Source organism: Pempheris klunzingeri, chromosome 10 (genome assembly GCF_042242105.1).
Source record: "Pempheris klunzingeri isolate RE-2024b chromosome 10, fPemKlu1.hap1, whole genome shotgun sequence".
In the NCBI taxonomy this organism is placed as follows: Eukaryota; Metazoa; Chordata; class Actinopteri; order Acropomatiformes; family Pempheridae; genus Pempheris; species Pempheris klunzingeri.
Genome location: NC_092021.1, coordinates 24,187,283 through 24,214,697, shown reverse-complemented (window position 1 = coordinate 24,214,697; position 27,415 = coordinate 24,187,283). Strand labels below are relative to the sequence as shown.

General features: G+C 43.4%; 1 protein-coding gene across 1 annotated transcript in view; it reads right to left on the bottom strand.

Moving 5' to 3' along the window:
* Window positions 1–5,070: 5,070 nt before the first annotated feature.
* slc49a4 (solute carrier family 49 member 4) overlaps window positions 5,071–27,415 on the bottom strand; it is a 48,794-nt gene continuing 26,449 nt past the window's right edge. Inside the window, exons 6-9 of the mRNA XM_070837591.1 lie at window positions 25,404–25,471; window positions 19,004–19,131; window positions 15,912–16,094; window positions 5,071–6,245 (exon numbers count right to left, since the gene is read on the bottom strand). Of these exons, the coding sequence (XP_070693692.1) occupies window positions 6,130–6,245; window positions 15,912–16,094; window positions 19,004–19,131; window positions 25,404–25,471 (495 nt within the window). The 3' untranslated portion in view covers window positions 5,071–6,129. The remainder of the gene's footprint in view (window positions 6,246–15,911; window positions 16,095–19,003; window positions 19,132–25,403; window positions 25,472–27,415) is intronic.

The following is a 27,415-nucleotide window of genomic DNA, read 5'->3' as shown; positions in this document are numbered from 1 at the left end:
AAGTTTTAAGCTTGATGCTCGAACAGATTTTGAATTCAAACAAGTTCAGGTTGTTTAAGGTCCATTGAAGGAACCAGGAAATCCTTCCTCTTACTTTAAAAATACAAAATTAAAATAGAGAATACAGTAGAGGCTTTCAAATATTCGACGTGTAAAGGATGTCCGCCTGCATAGTGTGGACTATGAATTTAAAAAAATGTCCACAGTACAGACACTACTCACCAAAAGTTAGGGATATTCGACTTTCAGGTGAAATATATGGAAAATGTAAAAAGTGAATGCTACAGTGATATTATATCATGAAAGTAGGGCATTTAAGTAGAAGCATGCAATGGTGATTTCTTCATTTTAAACAATTTATTGAAAGAAAATCTACCAACAGTGGTAGGTATACCACAACAAAACATGTTCAATGTCTCAATAAATTGGGACGTGGCCAAAGGACGTCCACTCCTCTCCTTTCTGTGACTCTTCCAGTCTCTGTATCACTGTTCCAACCTCCTGATGACACTCTGTGACCCTCTAAGCTCAGTGAACACCTCCGTCTGAGGACTTCCTGTTTGAAGCCTCCAGTGTTGAGGTGCTGCTGATCAACTGTTAGGTGTCGTCTTGGTCTCATGATGTCAGAATGTGAACAGCAGGATGAGGAGGACTGTTTAAATACCAATTCTAACTGAAGCAGGAAATGTATTGGTGGATTCATGGATCAAACCTGTTGTGAATGTTGCTGTGAAGCTTCTTGTTAGAGAACAGCAGCTGGTGCAGAAAGTACTGAGACACTGAACAGTTGGACATGTGCATTCAAAGGTTTAGAGAAGGTCACATTAAGTTCACCTGGAAAGGTTAGAATGCATTTTAGGTTCATCCTGAAATTTCACCTGAAAGCTGAATATCCCTAACTTTTAGTGAGTAGTGTGTATTAAATAAAATCATGTCATTGACATATTGGTATGAGCTCCATATTAATATCATTATGTGTAGTATCCTCCTGGCTTGCTGTTGTAGATGGCTACCTGCAGGTTAGGTTAGGCTTCAGCATATTTGATATACTGAGCCTTCACAGCTGTTGTCACGTGTGGGAGAGAGTGCTTGGCGTGCTGCGCTCATGTGTGCTGTGTGCACGCTCTTAGCTGGTGCCTCCACACAAATAACAAGTGTGATGTGTTGCTCTCTCTCTCACAATAACTGTCACAGCCAATAAACCTGTGACCAAAAGTAAAACAACCCGCTGTGTGTCATCAGGCAGTGTGCGTGTTTTCCTTACATCTCCCATAAATCTGTCTCTTGGTTTGTTTTATTCACACTGGTGGAGCATTTATATCTTAATATATGCTGTGTTTTTCTACAGGAGAGGCCAAATACCTCGAATTCACCGGTGATGAATTGGCAAATTAGTGGCCAGCTGTCAAAGGCTGGTAGTTGGGCTTTTGCAGCCCATCGCTCCTAATCAAGAGCACCTAGCCCTTTTTAATATGTTGAAGATAAAGTAACAGGCACTGTGTGATAGCAGTTCTGCTAAATGAGCCATTTGAAAGCGTGGCTCATTTTTCATAATCCTGGAGAAGTCAATTAAGGGACTTGTGGAGCTCGGGGAGGCCCAAGGAGACATTGAGGTGCAACGCTAGAAAGAAGACACAAGTGAGCCTTAGTCACAAGAGGAAGCAAAACAATCTGCGTCTCAACGGAAACACAACAGGGAAATGTAAGAAGCAGCGTCTGAAAGGAGAAAACAAAAGCTGGGGTATAAAAATGTCAGGCGCAGCGACAGTGACACCACTTTTCGTCAGCCAGCCAGCTGCTTTCACAGCCTCTGACAGGCACCGCAACAAAAGCCCAAACACCCAAATTACTTGTGGGTAAAATAAAACTATTGTTTCACTTTGTGCGGCTCCCATCGTCTCCCCAGAGAGCTGCGATACCACGTCCTGCACAGACAACGAGCCAGAGGGAGAAATTAGAACTGAACTCCGGCTGAAAGGTTGTTAATAAACAGTTAGCGTTGTGTCTGTGAACAGTGGGAAATGTATGCATCATTACCTTATCTCCCTCTGACAAGAAAACACCGCCACCTCTTTTGTCCCGTGTTTGTTGGGGAAGTTGAGTGTATTTGCTCCCGCTGAGACGTCAGTGCACAAAAGAAAAGTGCTTTCTCCTTATTAACACCCCTATATGTGAATAAAATGCCTCATCTTTTTGTAATCGTTTCCACATTAGATAAAAGTGGCTCTGATTTTCTGCCGTGGATCAGCGCCTCCTGCAAATTTGCTTCGTCTCTGGCATGAATTTAGAACTTCAAGAGAAGATTTGCTTTGGTCCGATTGAACACGTGATTGGTTCAGCTTTTCGATTATAAAAAGTTTATCGCTTTTGAACATATTTGTGTCTCTGCAGCTCGTGGGTTTTCTGCAGAAAGAATGGAATGAATCAACAGAGGTTATGTATACAGATGTTACTGCAGAGTGAAAAGAACAGTCTTTTTTCATTTAGGAATTTAAATCCTTCTTAGAAACTCTAAAAAAAAAAAATGCCAATAACAATATAACAATAACTTTTCAGCCACTGCAACCATTCCAAGTTCATTACAAAGTTTCCCAGAATAACAGTTCTTTTTATGTAAACAGCTCGGTGTGGTTGGCTGACTGCCATTGGAAGCAACTCGACAACGTTTCCTTTGGACTATTTCTTGTATTTCCAACATTACAAACACACACACGATGACATGTATCAATTAATAACCATCCTATCTTTGCAGAATAAGCCTCTTTTTTTTTTTTTTCCTGTTATTTCATAGATTATATCTCTGAGAGTTTGGGGTTTGTTGCAGCGCGCAGAGGACGCAGCGGATGGAAGCTGGAAAAGAGGTGGAAAAAGCTGAAACTGTGTCAATAAACAGAGGGTCAGAACAACTGCCTTTTCTTTTTGCAGCAGGGTTCGTGACGAATGCATGTGACAGCTCCTCTAAAACCAAACAAATCACCATAAACCAACAGTGGATTCATTTTACATTCCTGCAGGCCCGCTCTGGAAATGCTGCGCGGTAATTTGAGGCACGCCCGACTTAAAACCATCGCAGAGCCACGTTCATGTCTGGACATGGTTTTTCTGGTAATGTGTGACTTTTATTCTTGACAAAAGTCGTGGTTATCGTCAGGAGGTCCTGCCAGTTTAAATGGCACCAGTTCAAAGGATCGTGAACAGAATGATTTTGCAGACAAGGTGAAATTAATCTCCGCATCTTTTTAGTTCACACACACACAGTCACTGATACTAATAGGAACCAGACTGTGGGCTTTGACAGGCTGTTGTATGCAAACTCGCCCAAGAGACCTTAGTTCTCGCCAACAGAGCATGAGGTCATCTCCAGCTGGGCCACCAGGGGAGGGGACTATACATGCAGGCGCTTAAGAGAGGGCTTAAGTACGATGAAGTCATGCCTATGGTTCATCCTGAGTTCTATCCAAAAAACACAGAAGTGGGAAAGCTAAGATTTCCTAGAACGCAGGTGTCCTCTGAGAGCTTCCTGTACTCCCACCTTGGGAAGAAGTGCGAAAACGTTACTGTGCAGCCAGAATGACACAGAAAATGAGGTCAAGCCACAGCGGAGAGTGATGAAATGTGCTCCCTAAAGGGGCAGTCTGTGATCCAAATGTGCATAAAAACGACTGGAACCATTCGTCAATCTAAAATCACAACACCAACACTTCATTATTTAACGCTACACTACGTGATTTAAGCTGTCTGATGTTCTTACATGTTTGTTTATATCAGTGATAAATGGCTTATTTTGGCTTTAAAGACCAAGTCCATCATCTGGATGAGCGAAGTTGTCATTGTTGGATGTACCCAGCCGGTGACATCAGCTCTGTGATGATGTCTCAGCATCTCATTTCCAACAGGAAGCCTGTTACAAGACGTGGAGGTTGACGGACACACACATTCACCAGGCACAGAGGGTCTCTTGGCTAGAAGCCATCGGTTGCATCTTTATGGGAAACGCAGCATTTAGAGTTGTTTTGGAGCTTCACTCGTACTGGGGACTAAAAGTCAGGATATCTTGACCTCAACTGACTCAAATTTGTCCATTTTAAAACTGTGGCTCTCACAAGTCCATCACAATGTTCTCTCGTGTCGGCTCTGCACTCAAGCACACCGGATGTGAGAGTAACCACGAGGTAAAAGCACAGACTTTTAGCTTTGTGAGTGCGGAGGAACAGCGTGGGACACACCCACCACCGAGACGGTAATATCCCTCTGATGGAAACGTGGCAGACCACCGATGTGAGAACAAGGAAATGAGGGAAGTTGAATCGCAGAGGCCAAAGAACACAAACCTGTAACTCTGTGACACACAGAACATCACTGATTGATTGATCGAGTCCATCAACACCAGGAGAACAACAACAGTGTTATTCTTAAAATGTTTAATTTAATAAGGTGCTGGAAATATTCAACAGTCACATTAGTTCTTTTCCTTTCCACAGAATAAGGACATTTATAACCCGAAGCCCAGGAAACCACTGTGTGTGTGTGTGTGTGTGTGTGTGTGTGTGTGTGTGTGTGTGTGTGTGTGTGTGTGTGTGTGTGTGTGTGTGTGTGTGTGTGTGTGTGCACTGCAGAGGAGAAGAACATGAGCTTTACCGACATAGACAGACAAAATAGTCACAGTGTGGAAGAGACTGAACGCACTGCACTGGGCAATTAAGGCAACACGTCAAAAGGTAAAAGACAACCTTTTCTGTACACGGGAGTAAAAAATTAATAAAAAAAACCACACAAGCACCAAGAAACACACGACAGAACCTCCTCAAACCCCAGAGTGAAACACTGGGAAACATTAAAACACTTCCTATAGCAAAGACACGAAGAAAAGTCAGGGAGAAGTTAAAGAAATGTGCCTGTGTGCGACAGATGTTTTTCATTTGCTATGATGTCTTTCATTGTGATTATGTTCCTCCAGATCTGGAACAGATTTTTATCCCAAATTCAGTTTTATCAGTCAAAGAATCCAAGAAAATGGCAACTTCCTTTTCTTCTCCCTTAAGGTCTTTTTCTTTTTTTTTTGTTTTGTAAGTGTCAGTTGGCGCAGAGACACCTGCTGGTGCTTTGGAGGAGGAGCAGCTTGGCAATTAAGACGCTACGTAATCCTCATGCCTGTATAATAAAATAATCTCCCTCAGTGTGCCTCAGCTGTGGCCGACATCGTCACCATCCTGTTTCAGCAAAACCAGGTGTTGACTGTTAGTGTTGAGACATTTTCAATAAATACTGGCAGGCTGCTGAGGAGAACACTTTTTTTAAAAAAACAAACAAACTGTAAAACAAAAAGAAATGAACATTATCAAGTAAAATTAATATTCAAATCTTTAAAACTTTGACACAGTTAACCACAAATAAGCTGAACAACAGCTCAGGTGTCCACGTCTCTGGCCTGCATCCAATCATCAATCTGGAGGATCATTTTTGCATAATATTCACCTTGAGAGGGTTTTAAACTTTATACAAGTACCTGCCTCTCAATGACAGGGAGCATCGCGGGTCACCAACAGTGTCGGGGGCCAGTTTAGCGTCCATCGCTGAGTCACAGCCGGCAGTTTGGAGCAGCAACAGCACAGCCAGGCCTGCTAATTGGCTGATGAAGCCATCCTGTTAATCAGCTTCCTCGTCGGTGGAGGAGTGGGGGGTGGGGGGGGGGGTGAAGCGGGCAGCCACACGGGGGGCGAAACCGAGAACGACTTTAAATATTACATCATCTGTAAACAACAACATGGACAGTCCGTCATGCTGTGTGCCTGGTTAAGAAAATTAAACCGTCCACAAACGTTTGCTTACATACAAACATAGACTGACAAATAAAAACAGGTGATGATGCGTGAAACAGTCTTATGGCATCGAGGAGATCACTTGTGAGAGTAAACGTTGGCGTAGAATCGTTTCTTCCTTCTTCTCGGCAGCCATACAACAGCAGTCCATCACCACCGCCACCAATATATACATTTACATCTTAAAAAATTACATCTTAAAAGAACGTGGGCTCTCCGCTTTCCCTTCATCTCCCTTTTTCTTCTCTTTTTTTTGTGCAACGAGAATTATTCAGTCCTTTGTTTTGGAGCTTTTTCGTCCTCGGTGGGGTCACACGGAGACAAAGACGTCCAGGTAGAGGCGGTCGTAAGACTCCCTGAAGAAGAGGATGAGGACGAGGCTGAAGAGACAGGAGCCGGTCAGACACCAGTTCAGCCACGACAGATCTGGATAAAGGAGGAAGAGAGGAAGAGAGAGAGAGAGAGACATGTTTGGGTTAGATTGTCTGCTTCATCTCGTGTGAAGAGCAGAATACACTGGTGGGCAGGCAGACGACTTGAAGACACTTCACCTGCTCGATTTTTCTTCTTTTCTTACCCACTTCTTTCCCCTTCATGCCGTACAAACAACATAAATACACACAAGTTGGCCAAAAGTGTGTGTTCAGCTCTGTGCAACAAGCCGGGTCAATAAAGACACCACTGGCCAGCGCACAGCTCTGACCTCAATCCCATCCAACACCTTTTCGGATGAACTGGAACACCAACAGCAAACCGGGCCGCACCGCCCAGCGGCTTGGCGGCTGAATGGGAGCAAATCCCTGCGGCAGGATGTTGTGGAAAGGCTTCCCGGAGGAGCGACGGCTGTTACACCAGCAGATTAGACCAGCACATGGTCTCGGAATGAGGCGTTCAATTACATAGGAGCGTAATGTCTGGGTGTCCGCACGCTTTTGGCCATTAGGCCCACACCTAATTATGGTAGTGCAGAGGTGAGTATTGAGGAAAAAAGACAAACATATATATAATGCTAATACATGCCACAGGACTAATAGCTATAGGATTTCCTGACACGCCACAAAGGAAATAAGAACAGCCTCATGAGCCGTCTGTCATAATGATCCTGAATAATTCAATGATATTGGCAGTGTTCCCTATTATCAGTGACCTACACTTGAACCTAAGCTTGGTGGAGAATGAGGTGTTCTATTTTCTCTGCTCTGTTCAAGCTCCATTAACCACAGGAGAGGTGCTCTGGCTGTCTGCAGTAATGCTGAATCTGGAGGGCAGATGGGAAGCTCGCGAACCATCGCTGAACCGCTGGCACCTCAACCCGTCGGCACACAGACGAATAACCTTTTTCTTCTTGTTCGGCCCCTGTGATGCGCACGCTCGGGTCCTCGCCGCGCACATCTGCACGGACACCCAGTCACGCCCCGACTCAGGCGTCAAGTCAGGACAAAACCCGAATCGATAAACTCCTTCTTTCAAATGCATTAAGCAGCCCTCGCTGTGAAGCCAGTCATGTCGCCACCACGTAGGTGCTGTCCTGACAGAGATGTTAAGCAGAATCTACGTTGCGTGGCGAGGGCCAACTTCTCAGCCAGGACGGCTGCCCGGGTTCTGATAACAAGAAGGACTAAATATAGAGAAATCAGGTCGTAACATGTAGCGGAGCCCCACGATGTGTCCCAAGTCACACCAGCCTCGCTTCGATTCCAATCACCCAGCTTTTCATAATGTCGTCAATCAGCTGCGCAGGTCCAAAGAGAGGCCCTAATCACTGCACGGAGAGACTGGTGCTTGGATGCTGGCCCTTTGTGCCAAGTTATGAGTTTTGGCTGTGAGGCACAAACCTGTGCGCCCTCTATCCTTCACCAGGCCGATGAGAGGAAACAATGTGGGGCGAGAGGTGTGGAGATGAAAGCGAAGGATAAATCGAGGCAAAGGGGAGGTGGAGAGGGGGCATGAGGGGAGGGGGAGGTGAGGGATTGGGTGAGGGTGTTTGCGGCGAGGTGTCGAGACTCCTGAAGCAGCCTCATTAATCAGGAGTGTGTGAGCCGGACAGCAGGAGACCTGGCGTGGAGGCGGGTTAATGGAGTTGTGTTTATCTGACCTGCCGTCTTCTCCATCTAACTCTGTCTCGCTTTCTCACATGTCGGCCCGACTAAGACTCGTCCATTTAAAGTTAGAGACACACAGTCAGTGTGTGTGTGTGTGTGTGTGTGTGTGTGTGTGTGTGTGTGTGTGTGTGTGTGTGTGTGTGCACATTTAGGCCCTAAACAAATGCTAATGAGGAGCTCGGTAATAGTAATCCAATCAGGTGATGTGGTAAAAATGGACGAGCAGCTCAGTTGCTCCACTGTGATCTCTAAGGACACTCATGGAGCAAAGTTTGGAGCAAATAGAGTTAAAGTTTGGCTGGATAGAGAGTAACAGAGGAGGAGGAGGAGGAGGAGGAGGAAGAGGAAGAGGGGGGATGAAGGGAGAAGATTAGAGCAAATGAGATAAAAGGAAGAGAAGAAAGAAATCACTTTGCTCCTCACTTCACTGGCTTGCTTTAAAGTTGATTATTAGATTTTAACGATCACTGTTTAGATATATTTGGCTTGTTGGAGGCCTGAAGACTTCCTGCAGCACAGTGAGCAGCCACAGACTCCAGGCTGCTGATTGAGAAGCTCACAGTCGACTAATAAAACCATGAAAACCTTCTAAATGCTCTCACAATTTTCCAACACTCCACTTCTGATTCATCACTTCCATCTCTCATTTTCTCTTGTGTTTGCTTGTTTCAATTTTTATGATGACTCGATATACTTGTGCTGATTATGCTGATTGTAAACTGATGCTGATTCTTTGAAGAGTTATTCAGCTGGCTGATGATCAAGTTGCTGAAGAGGAAGCGGGTGATGATAGTGAATACTTACACAGACTGTTGTTTATTTATTCATGTGTTTTGTACGTTTTGCACAGTGGGTTTGACAGCAGTGCAGTGGCAGCCACACACTGGTCTGCTACTGGTTTGAAGAATTAATTGACAGCTTTGGAAGGTTCACAAGGAGGAGAAGGCGTTTCATATTGCAGGAAATAAGAAGCATGAGATGTTTGACTTTGAATGTGTAACGCTGTGCAGTGTTTAGCACCGTCTCCTCACAGCTCCAGCCTCCTCCCACAGTCCACAGACGTGCAGGTTCGGGTAATTGGTCACTCTAAATTGCAAATTGCAAGTGTGAATGCTCGTCTGTCAATGCGGCTGACTGGCGTCCTGCCCAATGTCAGTCTGGATCAGCTCCTCTGAAGCGGTGCTCCTCAAAGTGAGGTCCGGGGACCCCCAGGGTGTCCTTAGCTATTTATTTTCACTATAATTCCATCCATAAGTAACACAAGGACAGAATCCAGCAATGTCGCCTCCACCTGCCTTCGTCGTACATCTGATGACGCTGAGAGTTTCTTGCTACTTTTATCAAACATTGTGAAACAGCAACAACAATCTCTCATACTTTACGTGATGTTACGTGAGGCGGCACTTGATTTTTGTTTGTATCTGTGATCTTGGAGGCGACGGACATTCAAAGAAAGACTAAACTTACTGTCGCATCTCTGCATCATGTTTTTTAGTGTCAGTTTCTATTGGTAAAAAAAAAATCACTAACAAATATTACAATAGTACTTTCTTTTAATAATGTTAAACTTTTGATCCGTCATGTCTCGCCTGAAATCCCACAATGCCTTTACTCACGGCCCAAAGCAAATAAACACAACCTGGAGAAGTGTTTTTTAAATCTAAATGTGAGAACAGGCTCAGATGTGACTGTCAGTGCCACATATGGTAGATAACCTGTGCTAAGTTTAGTCTACTTCACTTCAATGCTTTTTGCAAACTGTTGAATTTTCTTGCCTTTTTTTTTATTTAAATAAATGGAGACTTGAAATCAAAACAATTCAGTATTCAGAAAGTATTTTAAAAAGTAAACAAATCATACAGGAAGGTAGGAGCAGACGACGAATGCTGAGAACGTCGAGCGATTCAAACTGCTGCAGTAAGCTTCAACTGAACCACGACAATTAGACATTAGCCACAAATGACAATTAATAGATCAGCGTTAACCGAACGGGGTTCACTGTGACGGTACGACCACATTCAGAGGACGTCAGTGTGAACATTGGATAGTTCATCACATTAACGGCCCATTACTGGAGCTGCCACAGTCAGCACATTGGTGCCACAGATGAAGACAGACACGTGGGCCGACAGCCATCTTATGGACTTAATCAGTCTTAATTGAAGTCAATGCAGCGTTATGACCGATGTGGTGCAGCTCTCCGTTATGGCGGCGGCGGCCTTTGTTCGAGAAGACTGCGGTGACACGTCGAGATACGCAGACGAACGTCGTATAAAGAGCAAGAGCATAAAACGCCCATCTCCTCCTTACGATGCCTGCTAAAATGTTAACTGTAGATTGACACGTTGTTCAGCACACTTACAGTAGCCAGATTATTCATAATGGCTGCCAAAGTATGCATATGTGTGTGTGTGTGTGTGTGTGTGTGTGTGTGTGTGTACTGTAAGTGTGTAAGCTGAGTTAATGTGCCACTGTTCACTCTGTCAATGTCAAAAAACTCTCCTAAAAATTAAAAAAAAAAAAAAAACAACGAGCAAACAAGAAGGACTTTTATTCTCTCAGGAAAGACTGAGCTCCACAAAGAAAGGCTGTTTGTTTTGTTTTTTTAAAACACCTCCACAGTCTTTACCGGGGGTTGAATAAGTGAGACTGCAAAGACATTTTCACTTTAGACGAGAATAAAAAGTTTAGCGGAGACATAAAAAAAAAAAAAACTTCTTGGGACTAAAGAACTATGGCAATTATTTCTCTGTGCTGAATGAGCCTTCCTTCCTCCCATGCAGGAGACTAACAACTCTCAGCTGAACAGAAACTCAGCGCCTCCCCTCCCTCCTCATCTTCCTCCTCCTCCTCCTCCACAAAACCTTTGAGGCTCTTTTGCTCCATAATACCTCTCTGCTGCTTTGTATTCCGCCTGATGCACTGCGCTAAATAACACAAACACGCAGCGGGTGAAATGGAAAAAGAGCAACAGGCGTAGGTACATGCATACGGCCCGAAGGCTCCATACGTGTTTCCGAGTCACATGGTTCAGAGACTTTGAGTTGCTTTTTTTTTTTTTTAAAAACACGCCAATGAAGTCAAGAGGCCAGGTAGGGCTCACTGAACCAAGACCAGCTTCACATGGATAATAAAATGGACACGGAGGAGATAAATAAACACCTCATAAATGCCTCTCTGCTCACAGGGAGAGGGAGCCATAAGTCAGAATACATGATGAGGCAACGGGCAGCCAAAAGGAAAACCCTAAAATGAACTGTAAACTGGAAATAGATGGGAATCTTTACGGGCCGGGGTTACCAGTTTTCAATAACAGGAGGTAAAAAGGATTTCGAAAAGGCCGGGCTCATGCAGAATTTATCAGTTTCAAAGTCTGGATATCATTTGCCACATCCATTATGGGACTACAGAGAGGAAATTAGAGTAATGAGACGGCCCACCAGAATACTTCCAAGGGGAATTTATCAAATTAATCTTCGCAGGAGTGATCTCTGCGGGAGAAAAGAACACATCTGTTTTCCAAACAGGACAGAAAAGATGTTTTTTTTTTTAAACTCACTGGCTTAATTCAGTGTCTTAAGATCCAGGTCGATTTTGGTCTTTTCACAGTATTTTCTTTAAATTCAGTGGAGAATATGGATATAAACTTAATCATGAAATAATGAGCGCTGAGCGAAACTATGTGAACTTGTGAGCCAAAGTGTAAGGATTACCCCCACACACACACACACACACACACACACACACCCGATCCAGGCTTGATATTTGAGGCCAAAACCAACATTGATCTGTGCGCGATAAAGACACGTTTGACAACAACACATCAATAATATTTTTCAGACATAAAAAACATGAAAAAGAATGAATCTGGTTCTTGAAGAGAAGCCTGTCAGTACTCTCTCATGGACTAATTATGTATTGATGACCTCAAAAAGATCACTTTTCCATTCATGTACTGTCTTTTTTTCCCAAATAAACACAAAAATAAGGTGTCATACACACACAGTATCTGTGGGGAGCTTAAGGCGGCTGAATTTATCATGCATTCCTCTTTGTGACCCATTTTTCAAGCTCTTGAACAGGCTCAATGCTGAGCAGGAAAGTGTTCCTCCTTGGTTTCAGTCTAGCTGACAATTAAAGAAACAGATAATAGTTCCAGACTCATCAGTAAATACATCTTGCTTTTGTTATTCAAGCTGATATGAGGAAACATCTCCCTGCTCTAACAGCACACTTCAACAAGTTTGCTCAAGTAGATGGTTGGTGGCAGTCTACCACTCAGGCAGCCTGTTAGCTCACATTACGACGCCTGCACGCCAGCAGCAGTGAGAACTTTCTGACGGAAAAGCTTCGGCACAATGCATCAGACTCTACTCGATGACTTCAGGGTGGGATGTGAGGAAAAGAGCGGCAAAAGCCTCCATCATCTCAGCTTGATCTTCTCTCCGGCTGTCACGGAGAAGTTGTCAGGATTCATCTCAGCACATCAGACGCCCTCCACCTCGCCCACACACACACACACACACACGTGTCGGCATCCATGCTCAAAAACAAGCGCATGCGTTCGCACCAACCGAGGAGCAGCAGCACACACGACATGCAACACAGTCAGTTGTGCACAAACATCACACCTTCACACCAAGCAGTCAATCTTTGAGTGCAGCAGAGGGAAGTGTCAAGCAGAGGACACATCATGTATTCTTTATGAGTCCGACTCTTGCCCATTTCGTGTTTGAGTGAGTGTGTGTGTGTGTGCTGGCCGACATACAGCAGATGTATACACCTGAAGCCCTGTCTATCCACATCTGGTATATTGCTGTCTAATCTATGATTTATCACCACACTGACACACTACCGGTACGACATCGCCTGACATCTGGATCACAATTTTCAAACAGCTTCATTTCTTTTTCACTCATCCCTCAAGTGCTGCTCTTTTTAAAACAAGTCACTTCAACTAATTCACTCAGCATCACTCCAGCTTCATTCCCGGTCGCTTAAACTCTACCTGTTAAACATAACAGCCAAACCTTCAAATGCATTATACTTCAGTCGAGCTGTGCTGGTGCGGTGGTTAGCACGGTTGCCTCGCGGCGATATCAGCAATCAAAGCCGCTGGCCGGCCGCTTTGTGGTTTGAACCGCGAACCTTTCTGTGCGGTGTTTGCATGTTCTCCCCGTGCTTGCATGGGTTCCCTCTGGATACTGCGGCTTCCTCCCACAGCCCAAAGACATGCGGGCTGATTGGTGACTCTAAATTGCCTGTGAGTGTGAGTGTGAAGTGTTGGCCCTGTGGTTGGCTGGCGACCAGTCCACGACCCTGACGGATAAGCGGCAAAGACGATGGATGAACGTCCTGGTGAGAAACTTGAACTTGAAAAACCTTCTTAAGACATGGCTCATTCATTTTGTCCCCAGACTTTTCTAGAAACACACATTCATTGTTGAATTATCACTTGTTAAATCAAATACTGGTACAGCAATCTGCCTCAAGTCCAACAAAATTTTAAATCTACATAAAGATTAGCCCACTCACTGTGCCTTCAAACAATCCAGCAGAACATTTACAAAACAGTATTTGCCGTGTTGGTTAAGGAGGAAAGCCATCTGGTAATTAGTGTTACATCCACCTTTCAGAAAGTCTCGTTTCTTTCTAACACAAGTTGAGATCAGCTTCTAATGCAAACGGTGCTTGACAAGATTAATTATCTGAGTAAAATCTGGTTTTATAACACAAAAATAAGACATAGTGACTTTTTAAAATTATGCCAAATGTTCTGTTTTGGCACTCGCTGATAACTTTCTCTTCGCCTCCTTGGCAGGAAAACAATCAGAGCGCAGCGTATCTCTACTTTAAAAATCTATTTTAAGTAATAATAAAAAGCTGGGGAGAGCAGCAGGTATGTTTTGGAACATGCCATCCCACAATCTAAGTTCTTCCCTCGTAGAGATCAAGAGACAGGAGGTGCACAAATGAGATGTCAGTAACAATACTGCATTTCTGCCATTACATGTTAGGAACCATCTCCACCCCTACAACCAATGATCACAACAGCATCCTACTGGTGTTGGACGGACAAAGAAAGCAATTTGAAGATGTGAACTTTTGGTGGGCCTTTTTAATTTCAGTTTCTGACATCTTATAGGTCAGCCTATTTATCATTTAATCAGAAAGCTGCATCCAACAGATTAATCCACACTTAAAATAATCATTCGTTGTGATATTCAAATCTTGCCGGGGTATATTTCATGCCGATTTTGACAAGACGAGCTGGTTTTGTGCCCCGGCTGTCGTACTTGTTAGCAGGCCCAGAGGGCCTCTGTGCCCAGTGGCTGTTAAGCTGAAACAATAATCATAACCGTCTGCACTGGCGAGACGACCCAGGCGGCAGGATCAACATAGAGTTGTCAGGCAGCAGCTTTCAGTTGCCTGCAATCAGAAGGACTTGGCAGAGAGGAGGGCTGAAGCTCATCAATATTTATGAAAGCCTGAAAATACACCTCTTATTTACTCAAACAAACAGGGTGAAAGTGTATCAGAGATGGATCCATCATTGCAACTGATTGGGGCTGTGAGGGGGAGGTTAAAAAAAACACCAAAGAAAGGTCAGCAAATGTCACGTTGGAGCTGAACTCATGGAACAAAAAACTTGCTCCTGATACACACCAACATAAAAAAGCTCTCACACTGAAATATGACCACATGTGCTTACATGGATGAGTGAGCTAGCTTAACTTTCTCCTGCGGAAGGCAGAAAAGAAGCAGATGACACGCTGTCCTCTCTGCTGTGGGCCTAAATTATAATATCAAACCCTGCCAGGCAGCCAACCTAAAGATAAATCTGTGGCTAAATTACAATAGAGAGTTTTGCTCTCCTTGTGCTGTATGTGTCAATTACATTGTAACCTATTTTTCCCGCTTTCCCGACTTCTATCAGCAGCATCTGCAGGGCTTGAAATGGATTTTTAGAAAACAATGGAGCCTGTTGCTCTGGAGCGGTGGGAGAAACCAGGGAGACGACTACAAAGAAAGTTCAACACACACCGGGCACGTTTTCATTATCTATTTTCCATGAACTGCAGTCACAGAAAGCTGCTAATCAACTCTGTAAGTCGAGCCAGGTTTCTCAGGCTAGGTACGAACATGTTCACATGAGAGCGGTGTTTGCAGTGCGACAGAGAAATCTACTGGCAGCAGGGCGGCATATTTTACAAACAAAGATTATAATATTAGACAAATACAAATAAATTAAACACACAATCCGGGATAAGCAGGTACAGCTTCCAAACTCAGGGAGGATGGCTCACACACAAAAAAAAAAAAAAGACAGACTGTGAATGTGTAAGTTAATAGGCTTCTAATATCACTGCCTCATCAATAGAGCATGACAGTTCTTATGTATGACAGTTATTATATTATTATCCTTATTCTTCCAGCTGCAACTCTAGTGGCCTTAAACAAATAAAAACTAGATATAAAAACGTTATTCAAAGCAGTGATTACACCTACGCTACACTTATATATCGTATAGGTACAGCAATGATAAGACTTCAGTGCGTCTCTGTTGTAGGATGATATCAGTACACACAAGCACAATAGCTTTGACATTGCTCGCAGCCAACAGGAAAAAAAACATGAACTGAGAATCATCTCAGATATCCAGCGGGCTTCGCTGCTCGGAGCACTCTTGCCCTCGTATTAATTACGTTATCTAAAGTGTGAAGACGTTATCAGCGCGTGTGCTCATTGACGCTGCGCACGCTTACGCACGACTGACCGTTTCAGTGTCCAGACAGGCCGACAGGATTGGTAATCAATTCTAAGAGAAGTGAGTTACCATGGCGGTGAACCCTGGTAAGAAGTGAACCACCAACATGTCAGGGGGTTTGTTTGATTTTGTTGAAAATAACAATGAGTTAAAAATAAATGAATGTGGCTTAAACTGAAAGAGTGTAACAGCATTTATACACATGCAGGGCTTCTGTCTTACCTGTACAGTAAAAGGTGAGGAAGAAGAGGAGCAGACCGGTGACCAGATTGCCCAGGAAAGTGACCACTCCACAGGTGATGCCTTCAGGGACCGGGTACACCGTCTCGATGGAGAGCTCGAAGAATATCGGCACGCTGCTGTTAATGAAAATGCCCACCAGGATACAGGAAGTGTACAGGATGGCTGCAGAAGGACAAAACAAACAATAAGCTACACTTCAATTGGGAACTGTGATGTAAAAGGGTATCAAATCCCATCAGAGTGACTCTTTTAAAAAGATGGAACATCAGTGGTGATTTATTCCACCTCCCACAGCCTCCTATTGTACCATTTGTTCTCAGCAGCACTGAGATTTATGATGAACCCTCATCCTGAAACAGCAGTTCCATTACAATGCCATCCCTTAAGGTGGCAATTTACCAAAGACAAAAACCAAAATACTGAGGGCGTACGGATGGAAAATGACCAGTCGGCAACCAAAACAACATCGCTCCACCATCGCCTCCACCTGGTCTACGGTGACCCATTCATGTGTCAGTGCTGCCAATCTGACCGAGCAGCTCATGTCACATTTGGTACTTGACAGTTTTACTGGGACACATTTTGGTAGCGAGGAAGTGAGGAGATGTGGCTCTGTGACAGCAACTCAAGTTGGATTTCAATTTGTTTGAAAACATTTTGCAGTTTTTTACTTGAACACGAACTCATTTCATGGATTCTACAGTACATTAAAATCACATTTCTGGTTCTTTTGCCAAAATGTGCAGATGTCCTTATAGTAAACAGCTTGTCTCATTTACTCCTAAGGCATAATGAGAATTTTACTGTCCACGCTGGCTGCTGCTGGTTTAATTTGGGTGCCTTTCTTGGTTGAAATGAAAAAACAAATCTGGATGGTAAGTTTTCAGTTTGAAATCATCTGCTGAGGGGCTCAATCTATTTCCCACAATCAACCTTGTTGATGTCATCTTGCAAAGGTTTGTGTAATATGAGCTTATTGGTGCAACATACAGCGTTTCATCATCAACTGTGTGTTCATGTCTCAGTATTTTCGGCCTGCTCAGGCTGGGACCTGAAGTAAAATGTGCGCATGTGCGTTAGAGGAGATGTGTGGAGAGATTAAGCCATCACCTCTGGAGCATCACGGCACCCTCAATCTCCCTTATCACAGCAGATTGGTCCAAATGAACTCCCCATTAGCCTGCACGTCCCTTTAATCACAGTGCCTCCGAGGGCCCCCGCGAGCCTGCCTGCCCGCCTGCCTGTGACGGGGAACCCAGAGGCCACTCAGGCAGCCATCAAAGGCAGCCTTCGCGTCTTTATTCAACCCTAATGAAGCACTGATATCGGACACTTAAAGAGAGCTTCAGCCACTGCACTTTTACCCCCACATTATTGAATAAGGCGATCTGACTCCAGTTCCCAGAAGGCAGCAGGAGAATCCTTGTAGGAAGGAATCATGGTGGTGATGTCAGCCAGAGATGTGTTTATGAATTTAGGGCTAAAACTAACAATTTTAAATATTGATTAATATGCAATTATTTTCTTGAGAATTTGTTTCATCTTTTGGTCTAACAGATGTTACAAAATAGTGAAATGTGTCCGTCACAGTTTCCTCATCATCCAAGGTTCTTCTAGTTATTTGTTTTTGTCCGACCAACAGTCCAGTGAGCTCTACAGGGGTTTTTTTTGGATGGCTAGTGAAGAGTATAACATGTTTGAAAGTGGACTTCCCAAAAAAAAGGAAACGTTAACAGTCAATTAAATCTATATACAGTATATCTATTAAAATGCCTCCCCCACAAACTACTAGGCTGATATTCCCCGTGATGGAGACCTTTGCTGCTATGCAGGTGCGGGAAGTACAATTTGTCTTAACTTCTATTAGCCACACTCAAATAACATAAAAGGTGATTATGGTTTTTTGGGCAGCTGAATCCACAATATTGATTTATCTGTTGTATTTCTATTTAAATGTGACAAACACGTCCCTAGCATGGTAAATCTGGGGTAAATCCTTGTTCTTATTCAAAGTGTAAAGATGACTTTGACGAGCAGACGCTGGGGGTGCAGAGTTTCTTACATTCTGGCCAACATGATTTAATCTGCGTCTGTCTCTTCGCTGCTTTACATAATGTGAAGTTAACTGGAGGATGTCAAGGACTGAGGACGACACCACAGCAAAACAGAAACACCGTCTAACAGGCCCCACTGACAACTTCTATGCAAATCAATTTAAGATTTCCAAAAAGCCTGGCCACTTTGTTCAGAGAAACTGCAGATTACCCTAATGTGTATGTGTGTGTGTGTGTGTGTGTGTGTGTGTGTGTGTGTTACTGACCATCCCACACTGGGATAATGAGGTATTTTGGCAGATTTTGTTGCAGTATCACACCACCCTCTTGTATGATATACCAGGTGGATGAACAAGGTTGGAGCCTGGCTGCTGCAGCCTGCCAGTGTCTGGGATAAGAGGACGTGAGAGAGAGAGAGAGCGAGCCGTGCCAGGGCCTGGAGAATGATGATGGATGATGATGGCTGGAAATCAGTGGCTTTGAACGGCATGCTTGTATGCTTCCTGGTTTGGCTTCGGAAAAGGCAGCTCCGTCCACTAATGTCCCTAATGGCTTTATCACTGATGTCTCCTAACGGATTGGTTCTGCTGAATATGTACCAAATATACAGCGTAGTCTGTAACTATTTTTTTATTGTTTTGGCTCTGTACCCCGACGCTTATGGGCAAACAGTAACTGTGTGGTTTAAGTGGTGACTTAAGGTTCATATTTCCTCCGTTTGTAAGACAATGAAGTAAGTCAACGTTTCAAAACAGACAGACAAAGTAGTTTTTAGTCCCAAACAGGTAAATGCTCGATAGACTACATGAGCTAAGTTGCGATACATAGAAAACATACATCTGGTGTGGTCTTCAACAAATCCATACAATAATTCAGACTGGGCTGTTCAGTATTTAACAAATCAATCCTGAAAAAGGCCCCTGAACTGCTAACTGACTTCATTTTGGCTCTGGGTTGCACCAAGCTGCACTGCTTGTATGCAATGTCACCTTGACGGTGATGCTGCTGTGGACCCACCTGCAGTGGAGGGGAGGTGAGTGACTCTGCTCAGACAGGTTAGTGTAAACCAGGTGGAGGACAGCGAGGCTCCTGCCAGCATCAGCACCAGGATCAGCTTCAGCATCCCTCGAATGGAGTCTGCAAACCTGGGGGAGGGTGGAAGGACAGCGGGAGGAGGAGGAGGAGGAGGCAAACTATGTTTAAGACACTGATCCTGAAATACAGCAGGACAAAACGCAGACAAGATTACTGAAGTGAGTAAAGACAGCTACTTCAGAAACAAGAGCCATCCTTCATAAACACAATGAGCAGCTACACAATTTCTAAATGTCTGCTTCCTCTGTGACTTGTGTCATAATCTATTACTTGGTTCATGCATTGTTTCAGAGAGGCTAGATCATTTCCTTCTCCCACTTGTTTCTGAGTGTGTCACTTGTACTTGTCATTACACAAGCCGACACTTTTCCGAGAGTTGATTCAATTTGTCTCACCAGCTAAGTAGGCGGACTTGAGATGCACATTGTATTATATTGCGGAAGACAAGCCATCGGGCCATGCCCAAGCTCTCTTGTGCATTGTGGTTTCTCTTTGTAGCCCTCTCTAAACCCTCGCAGTTCATTAACTCCTCTCCACTGCTCTGTGTATTCATATGTAAGATTATATGAAGCTACAGAAGCCTGTAGCAGAGACAGACACTAATTACTTTTGTTTTGTTGCTCACAGACAAGATGCTTGAAAAAAAAAAAAAAAAGAGGGCTGAACTTGACAATGAACTTAATGCAAGAATTTAAAAAAGTGTTGGAAATGGCTGATTAGTTCAGCTAGGTTGTGAAGTTCTGTCAGTGTGCGGAGGGCCAAAGGGAAGAAGGAAATCATGCTTTGGATGGATAATGAGAACATTTCCACGCAGAACGTTCCCAAGCGGCATTTCTGGATGACATCAGAGTCTCGTGGGATTTCAGGAGCTGTCGTTCACAGCCTCAGCACATTACCTCCACGTTCACAGGACATCAGCTACACTATGAATTCCCGTCTTTGGATTCCAGATCACTGTGAGGGAATTGAGAGCAGGCTAAGGGTAACGTGGGACAACACAACGCACTTTGTTGGGCATTTTCTGATAAACAGATCTAAAGCTGTTGTATTTCTGTTTACAAGAATGAGCTGCTTGCAGGGGAAAAGCCAGTCTAGTCAGAGAGCCAAGCGCTTGCCACTACACAGAGATGTCTGGTTCCTCTGCCCACTTCTACACCCCTCAAATCTGCATCACCCATCTGCCACTGACTGGCTCGCACCCACAACCCCTCCCCCCTGTTGCTGGAGAGGGAGGAAATCATTCATCCAGCCAAACCCTCATCTCTTTACGCAGAGGATCACAGGTTACTCCCTTGTATCAGTTCCAATCTGATCCTCTAGGCAGAAACACCATAAGTAGCTTATTTCCTGCGCTCGCTCCGACGGCCCCTGAGTCCACTTGATAAAAAGCTTGGTCAAGATTGGCAAACTAAGTTAGGTGTGACACAGTTTGAATTAACCAAATACAACTGAGTAAAGTTTTGAGAATCACTGGTTTACAGTTCATACAAATATGCAATCATCATAAGTCTTGTGTCTTTAAAGATTAAGTCCAGTGATATTCATGTTTTTCTTCCTGTGAACTATCAGACCTATTAGTCAATACTCGTCAAAGCCTGATCATCAGGGTCCGGTTCAGTCCCACATACATCGTCCTGTGGTCGCATGTGAACTATCAGACCTATTAGTCAATACTCGTCAAAGCCTGATCATCAGGGTCCGGTTCAGTCCCACATACATCGTCCTGTGGTCGCAAATATCTCATTACAGCACCAAATACATGTGTTAATGTATGTATCAATGGCTGAAAGTAGCATTATTTATTCCTGTTCACTAAATGTTCACTAAAAACTACACTGCCCAGTTTTAGTAACGTCTGCCCAAGCTGGAAGAAATGACTTGACCTTTGGTAAAACTGCAACTATAGCAGCGGTTTTAAAGATTTTAAAGATTAGTAGGAAGAAAAGGGCCTTTAAAAAACTAGGTAGAGAAGTCGGAAAGTATTAAAACACTTTGTTGGGTTTTTGTTTTCACAGGATTTGTTAATAAGACAAATACAGAAGAAAACACTCTGCTACAAAAGCTATGCATGTCTGCAGTAATGTAATTCAGTGCTCTGTTACATTACTCAGTGAGTAAAGAGGGGCAAGTCATCTCAAGAGGTAATGTCAGAATTAAAAACCTTTTTAATTCTCTCTTTTACACCACTCTAACAGGATTTATTGGCCATAAAGATATCATCACTTAAGTCATGAAAGAATCAGATTCCAATTTCTGCTCTCCCACTGCCTTCAGGGTGTGAAATATCATCATCTGTATTATATAATAATGTATTTTTAGTGTGGGACATGCAGTAAATACCCAAATAGATGTAGACGGTATAATATGATGACTTGCATGCAATCACAGATTGTCCCTGTTTGCAGGTAAAACAAATTAGGCAGCGGCTGATACTCATTTGTATTTGCTCTATCTCATCTCATTAACCCGCCGTATTTTCTAGCTCAGACCTTTGAGATGTGAGGGAGAATAACCTCGTTCCTCTCTCCTCACCCCGTCCCCCTCCTCCTTTCCTAGGGCTTGTAATAGGAAGATAACGAGGGACGCTTGTTAGTTATTATTTCCATCCTCCTAAATGTGTGGAAGAAAGTGCACAGCGTGCCGCTGCCGTCCAATCAGCTCCTGCCTGGGCCACACAATTAAACAGCTGCTAGACTGTTTGTCAAATGTCTCCATGACGGGTGCCATACCTTGTAGCATCCACCATTAATTGAACCTGCTCCCTGCCATCCAACTATCCAACAGCAAGACACAGGCATTGACATGTTTGCATCATCACAAAGTGTTTCTTGGCAAAGGGCAAGCGTCCGTCCCTCAAGAAATGTAGCTTTGCAGCAATATAAGCCACTTAAATATGAAACTGCAACACCTGCAGCACAAAAAGCACGTGAAGGCGGCCATGTTTGCCCTGTGACAAACGCGTGCTCAGCACTGGCACAGTAATTTGCTAAATGGTGGGAGAGGGACATCAGCATCTGAAGGGGCTGCTAGTCGGCGAGATAAGGGACAAAGATTGCTCTCTGCTCAGTTCATTACCACGGGGGTTTCCTGGGAATGTATCTAATGATGCCATATTGCAGCAAGTTGATGAAGAAGGAGAATAAAAAAACAGATAAAGACAGCATTTAGCTTTAAGGGCGTGGAGAGAAAAAGAAGTCGTTTAAAATACTGTTTAATTTCTTCCCTTCCTGCTACTTTAAAACATTTCTCTAAGCAAAGGATTGTACGATCACAGTCATCAGCTCTGTGACTCGCTCTAATCAAATGGTAGAAAAATCTGACTTTAAAACCTGAGCTAATAAGGAGATGCAGATGTATGCGAGGTGTGTGAACACAAAGTGCATCACGCGTCCAACCGGAGCCGCTTAAATCAAAGGTTTTCTGCTCTGAGCTGGAAAAACTACTATTAAAACTACGATGTACAATGAGGTCCAAATGTCTGAGACAAACAGAGAAAATCTCTCAGACTTTCACATAAACCTGGAAATAATCAGAAAGTCTGAGGATTCAGAAACATTTAAAAACACAAGACATTATGAAGAAGACGTCTTTAACAGTCTGAACTAGCTCTAGCAATCAAATGGGAGCTAATTTGTGGCAACTGACCAACTTAATCGTTTATAATCAATAATATTTGAGTTGTTTCCCATTCAGACGACACTCAGGTGGATTTGATCTACTTTCCCTTTTGTACAAAGCTGATCAATGCCCCGCATTTGCTTAAATTTGAATTAATATCTTGAATTATTCTTCGTTTTAGATGACATAACTTCTTAAGAGTCTGCACCAGCTCTAGCAATCAAATTTAAACTAATTTCTGGCTCTGGTAAAGCACTTTGAATTGTCTTGTGTCTGAAAGGTGCTGTATAAATAAATGTGTCTTTCCTTATTCCTTGAAACCCTCAAACTTTCTGATTATTTCCAGATTTTCAATGTGGTCCCAGACTTTTAAACCCCACAGTATTTTTACTCAAACAGAGTTAGGGGGGTTATGGAACAACGATTTGACACTTAAAATGAAATAAAATATTATTTATATTGTGACTTTCAATCAACCTGAAATTACTGTTCACCTGGTGAATAGGTTGCATTTATGAGATGCAATCAAATCACTATTTGATTTGAACATAATTTCAACTAAATAAAAAACAGAACGACCGCAAGTTTCCACTGAACACAACTCACCGGCAAGTTTACGCCCAACCACGACCAACATTTCACACATTTAAACAGTTGCACAAAGACCAAATGACGCACTACCAATTGCTGAAGCTGAATTTCATTCAACTATCAACTGTTGCACCGAAGAGAGACTAATCAATCCCTCCACTGACTCAGAGTCTGTGTAATCAACACCAATAATTCAGCAGCTCTGTTTACATACACTTTCATCTCGTGCCGCAAACAGCTTCATTGATTAACAGTGGGAGTTATGGGCTCATTTCCCTGATTACAACTTTAAGAAAACAGAGGGCCTTGCCTGGAAGTGCTGATTGGGCCTCAGCCTGCGATAAACATATATCTGCCAGAGGAGGAATGAATCCCTTGCTTTTGCAGACTCCACACTTTGTCTTTGCGGCGTTGCTCCCTATCCATCAACGGAGGTGAAGTGGCTGTTGCATTAGCATCTATTTCCCTCACTCTATCACAGTGTTGCTGGATTCAGACCATATATTAAAAGAGAGTAGATGAAATTAGTGGAGCAAGAGAGAGACGCCCCTCCTTCACCTCAATTCAACCCTCAACTGGACGTTATGTAAGATTTATTAGTCGGTAATAATGTTAGAAACAATAAAGGTTTTCCTGGTGTCAGGGGGATACACTGATACACAATATGCACACACTCACAGTGACCAGACCTGTTCCTCTGTGAGGGAAACTCAAAGGTACGAGCTTCTAAGAGGCACAGCCAACGCTAACAGAGCAGGGGTTGTTTATTTCCATGTTTTCCTTCGTGTTGTGTTGTGAAAACAATGTTTTTTTACAGCGTGTCAACTGTCCTGTTTGCACTGAAGTTGCAGAGAAAGAAATAAACGACCATTTCTCTTGTCTCCAAGCAAATTATACATTCATGTGCCGTTTTCCATTATTTTTCTGATTTAACTGTCTTGTCAAGTCAAGTCAATTTTATTTATACAGCCCAAAATCATAAATCACTCTTTGCCTCAGGGGGCTTTACAATCTGTACAGCACTCTCTGTCCTTAGATCTCCAAGTCTGAAAGCACATTTAGGTTAGTTCATCTACTTTACCTTCATCTCCATCTAGGTCAGTGGTTCCCAACTTTTTTGGCTACTGATTTGTGACCCACATTGCATGAATCTACGAGTTGCGAGCAGGTCGATTGACGAAATGAATCATTTTTACAGACGTGAGGATGTAAAACTATTCTGTATCTTACAAGAAAAACAGGAACAAGAACGAAGAAAAGTCCGAACAAAGTGACTCTGTGAAGCAGATGTATACTTTTTCATATTTCCTCCATCCATTAATCATCCAGACTCCTCAGATTTATCTTGCAAATTTTGCTGCACCTGACCTCCAGATCAGGAAGCATTCATCTACACCACCTTATTTCATGAATTTACATATTTGCTAAAGCAAACACTTCTTTATATTTCCTTTAACCACTCTTTTTCCCTTACCTTTGAGGCAAAAAGAGTGAAGTAAAGAGATCTAAGGGCTTTTTAAAGGGTCTTTCCAAGCACCGGAGTTTATACTTTCCTCCATATTGTGGTCACTGTGTGTACAACCAGTCTGGTATTCTGGCCGTCTTTAGAGACGCGTCAGATTCAGCTGCAATGAAGGTCTGCAAATGTAAATGAGGGGCTACATCAGATGCTGATTTTCTAATTTGATGCCTCACCAGGTCCCATTGAGTTTTCACCGAGCTGGGTGGAATTAGCCTGATAATCAGACTGAAATGCCATTTTGTTTTCACTTAAACTTTGAGAAAATCAGTCATGCGGCAGGTAATTCTGATGTCTAGAACCTGAGAAGGGTGAAGTTGAATTTACGTTCACTTTTGAAATTACTTCAAACCATGATCAGGCTGCGTATAGGTGCCCCCAGGGTCGATTGAGCTTGTGGGAGATGTTAATTAGCAAGTCCATTACAGAGAGAGCCTGAATCACATCAGTGGTCTAGATATGCACAGGTCTTAGGGGTCTGGACTACCTTACTCCTTTTTTTTTTTCCCCACCATAAAACTATACCATTCAATGATTATGCTATAATATTCACAATAAAAAAAAAAAAAAAGCTAGATATATACGGTGGCTTACCTGGCCATCGCTACTCCAAACACACATCCACCTACAGTCGACCAGAAACCAATCCAACCTGCGTCCACCTGTGAGAAGAGAAGAGAAGAGAAGAGAGAAGGTTACTCAGTGTTCAACATGCAGTCCATGACTGTGAGGACAGGGCTAGACAGAGAGCAGGCACTAAGTGTCTGAAGTCTGCCGTGGCCTGTCAATCACTGTGTCTTGCAAATTGCTAGTCAGCTTTGCTATAAGAACAGCTGTGTGTGTGTGTGTGTGTGTGTGTGTTAAATTGTTGTCCTTTCTTATTTACACAAACGAAGGCCAGCGCATACACTTTGCCTTAAAATCAGGAGAGAGGATGTTATGACCAGCGGACTGCAGCAGAATGAGGCAAAGTATAGCACATGGACACACACACACACACACACAAACACACACACACACACACACACACACAACCAATCAGTGTGTGGCACCCAGGCGAGAATGCCTCTGAGTGCCAATGAAGGTGTTTGGTTCCCATCAATCTCCCCAAGGCAATAACTCACATTCAACCAAAAATCCAACCAGATGGAAGATGAGACAGCGAGGGGGCAGAATCTAAAGTAGGATCTGATGCTTTTTGCTTAATCATACTCTGCAGCGGCCTGTCAGGAAAGTCTATAATGAAGAAAAGTGGACTATCATGTTATTAAATACAAAACGCATTCTGGCTTAGAAAGTGATGAATGTCAAAATGTCATTACATTTGATCCAAATTACACTCCTCTCAGTGTGTGTGTGTGTGTGTGTGTGTGTGTGTGTGTGTGTGCGCCAGACTTCTGCAAGACGCTAAAAGCTCATTGGAAAGGCACCTAACCAAAATATTTGATTCACAAACATTTTTAACACCCACAACCCCATGACACCCATAACTGTTGCTTATTATCTATGTAGGCTGTGCAGCAGCACTGCACGGTTTTTGGAGGGCGTGCGGTGTCATCGCTTCGGTTTGCGCACCAATTTAGGGAAGCTAAGCACAAGCCACTGCAATTCTGCCATGCAAATGACTGTGTTTCATGTGTGGGTGGAGAGTTAATTAACTGCAGTATTTTTAGTGCGTCGGAAACCCTAGAAAAGCCAGATTTGGAGCTTAATCATGTCTGCTGTATTGCGATTGTGTCAATAAGCTGGATTGAAGATGACTGGTGTTGGGGCAGGAAGAGCCAGGACTCAAGGCTCTTGACACGTTGGTGTGTTTATTTTCCCTAATTCCCTGTCTCAATCACTTATAATAAGCCATTTTAGACCTTATCCTTAGCTTGGATCAGCCTTCCAGTTCTGTGAATTCTAAATGGCTACTCTCCATTAAGGGAACAATTACCTATGACTAATGGGCACAGTAAGGCACCTGTTTCCTGAGTCATTCTCATTATGGTGATGCTAAGCTCGGCACTCAATCCTTCTGTCTGTCGGTCTCGCACATTTCTCACAGCAGAGCTCCAGAGCTCCAAACCCCAGAGGTGCAGCGCTTTTATAAGACCCTATATCATCCCAATTCCAAATCAGATCCAAACCAGGAATCATAGACCTCAGTCTTTGTCTGACCTTTTAAACTTTCACCATCCTTTTATGTTTGCACGGCTCTTGTCCTGGTCTCACCCCTACTTCTGTCCTACTGCAAACACAGTGGAGAGTAGACTGTTAAAATATTGTAACTGCAGGAGTGACGGACTGACTTCATTTGAGAATAATGCACAATCTCAGGTGTTACACTGAGACAAGGATGGCAAACGCAACCACTGAGATATGCTTCTGTCAAATAAAACCAATTTCGTTTGTTTCTGTTTCTTTTTCAGGCCAAGCAGCAGCCAGTGTGTCTGCAGGACTGCAGTCGATGTGGAAAAGCACTGAGAAGCAGTGCTTCCTGAGGTTGCTACATGCTCATTGGGAATGAGAAGCAACTCACTCCCCGAGCTGAATAGCCTTGGACTAGTAGGTGCCGTTTTTAATTTGAATGACTTAAACCTTTGCTTTACCTGGAGATTCTT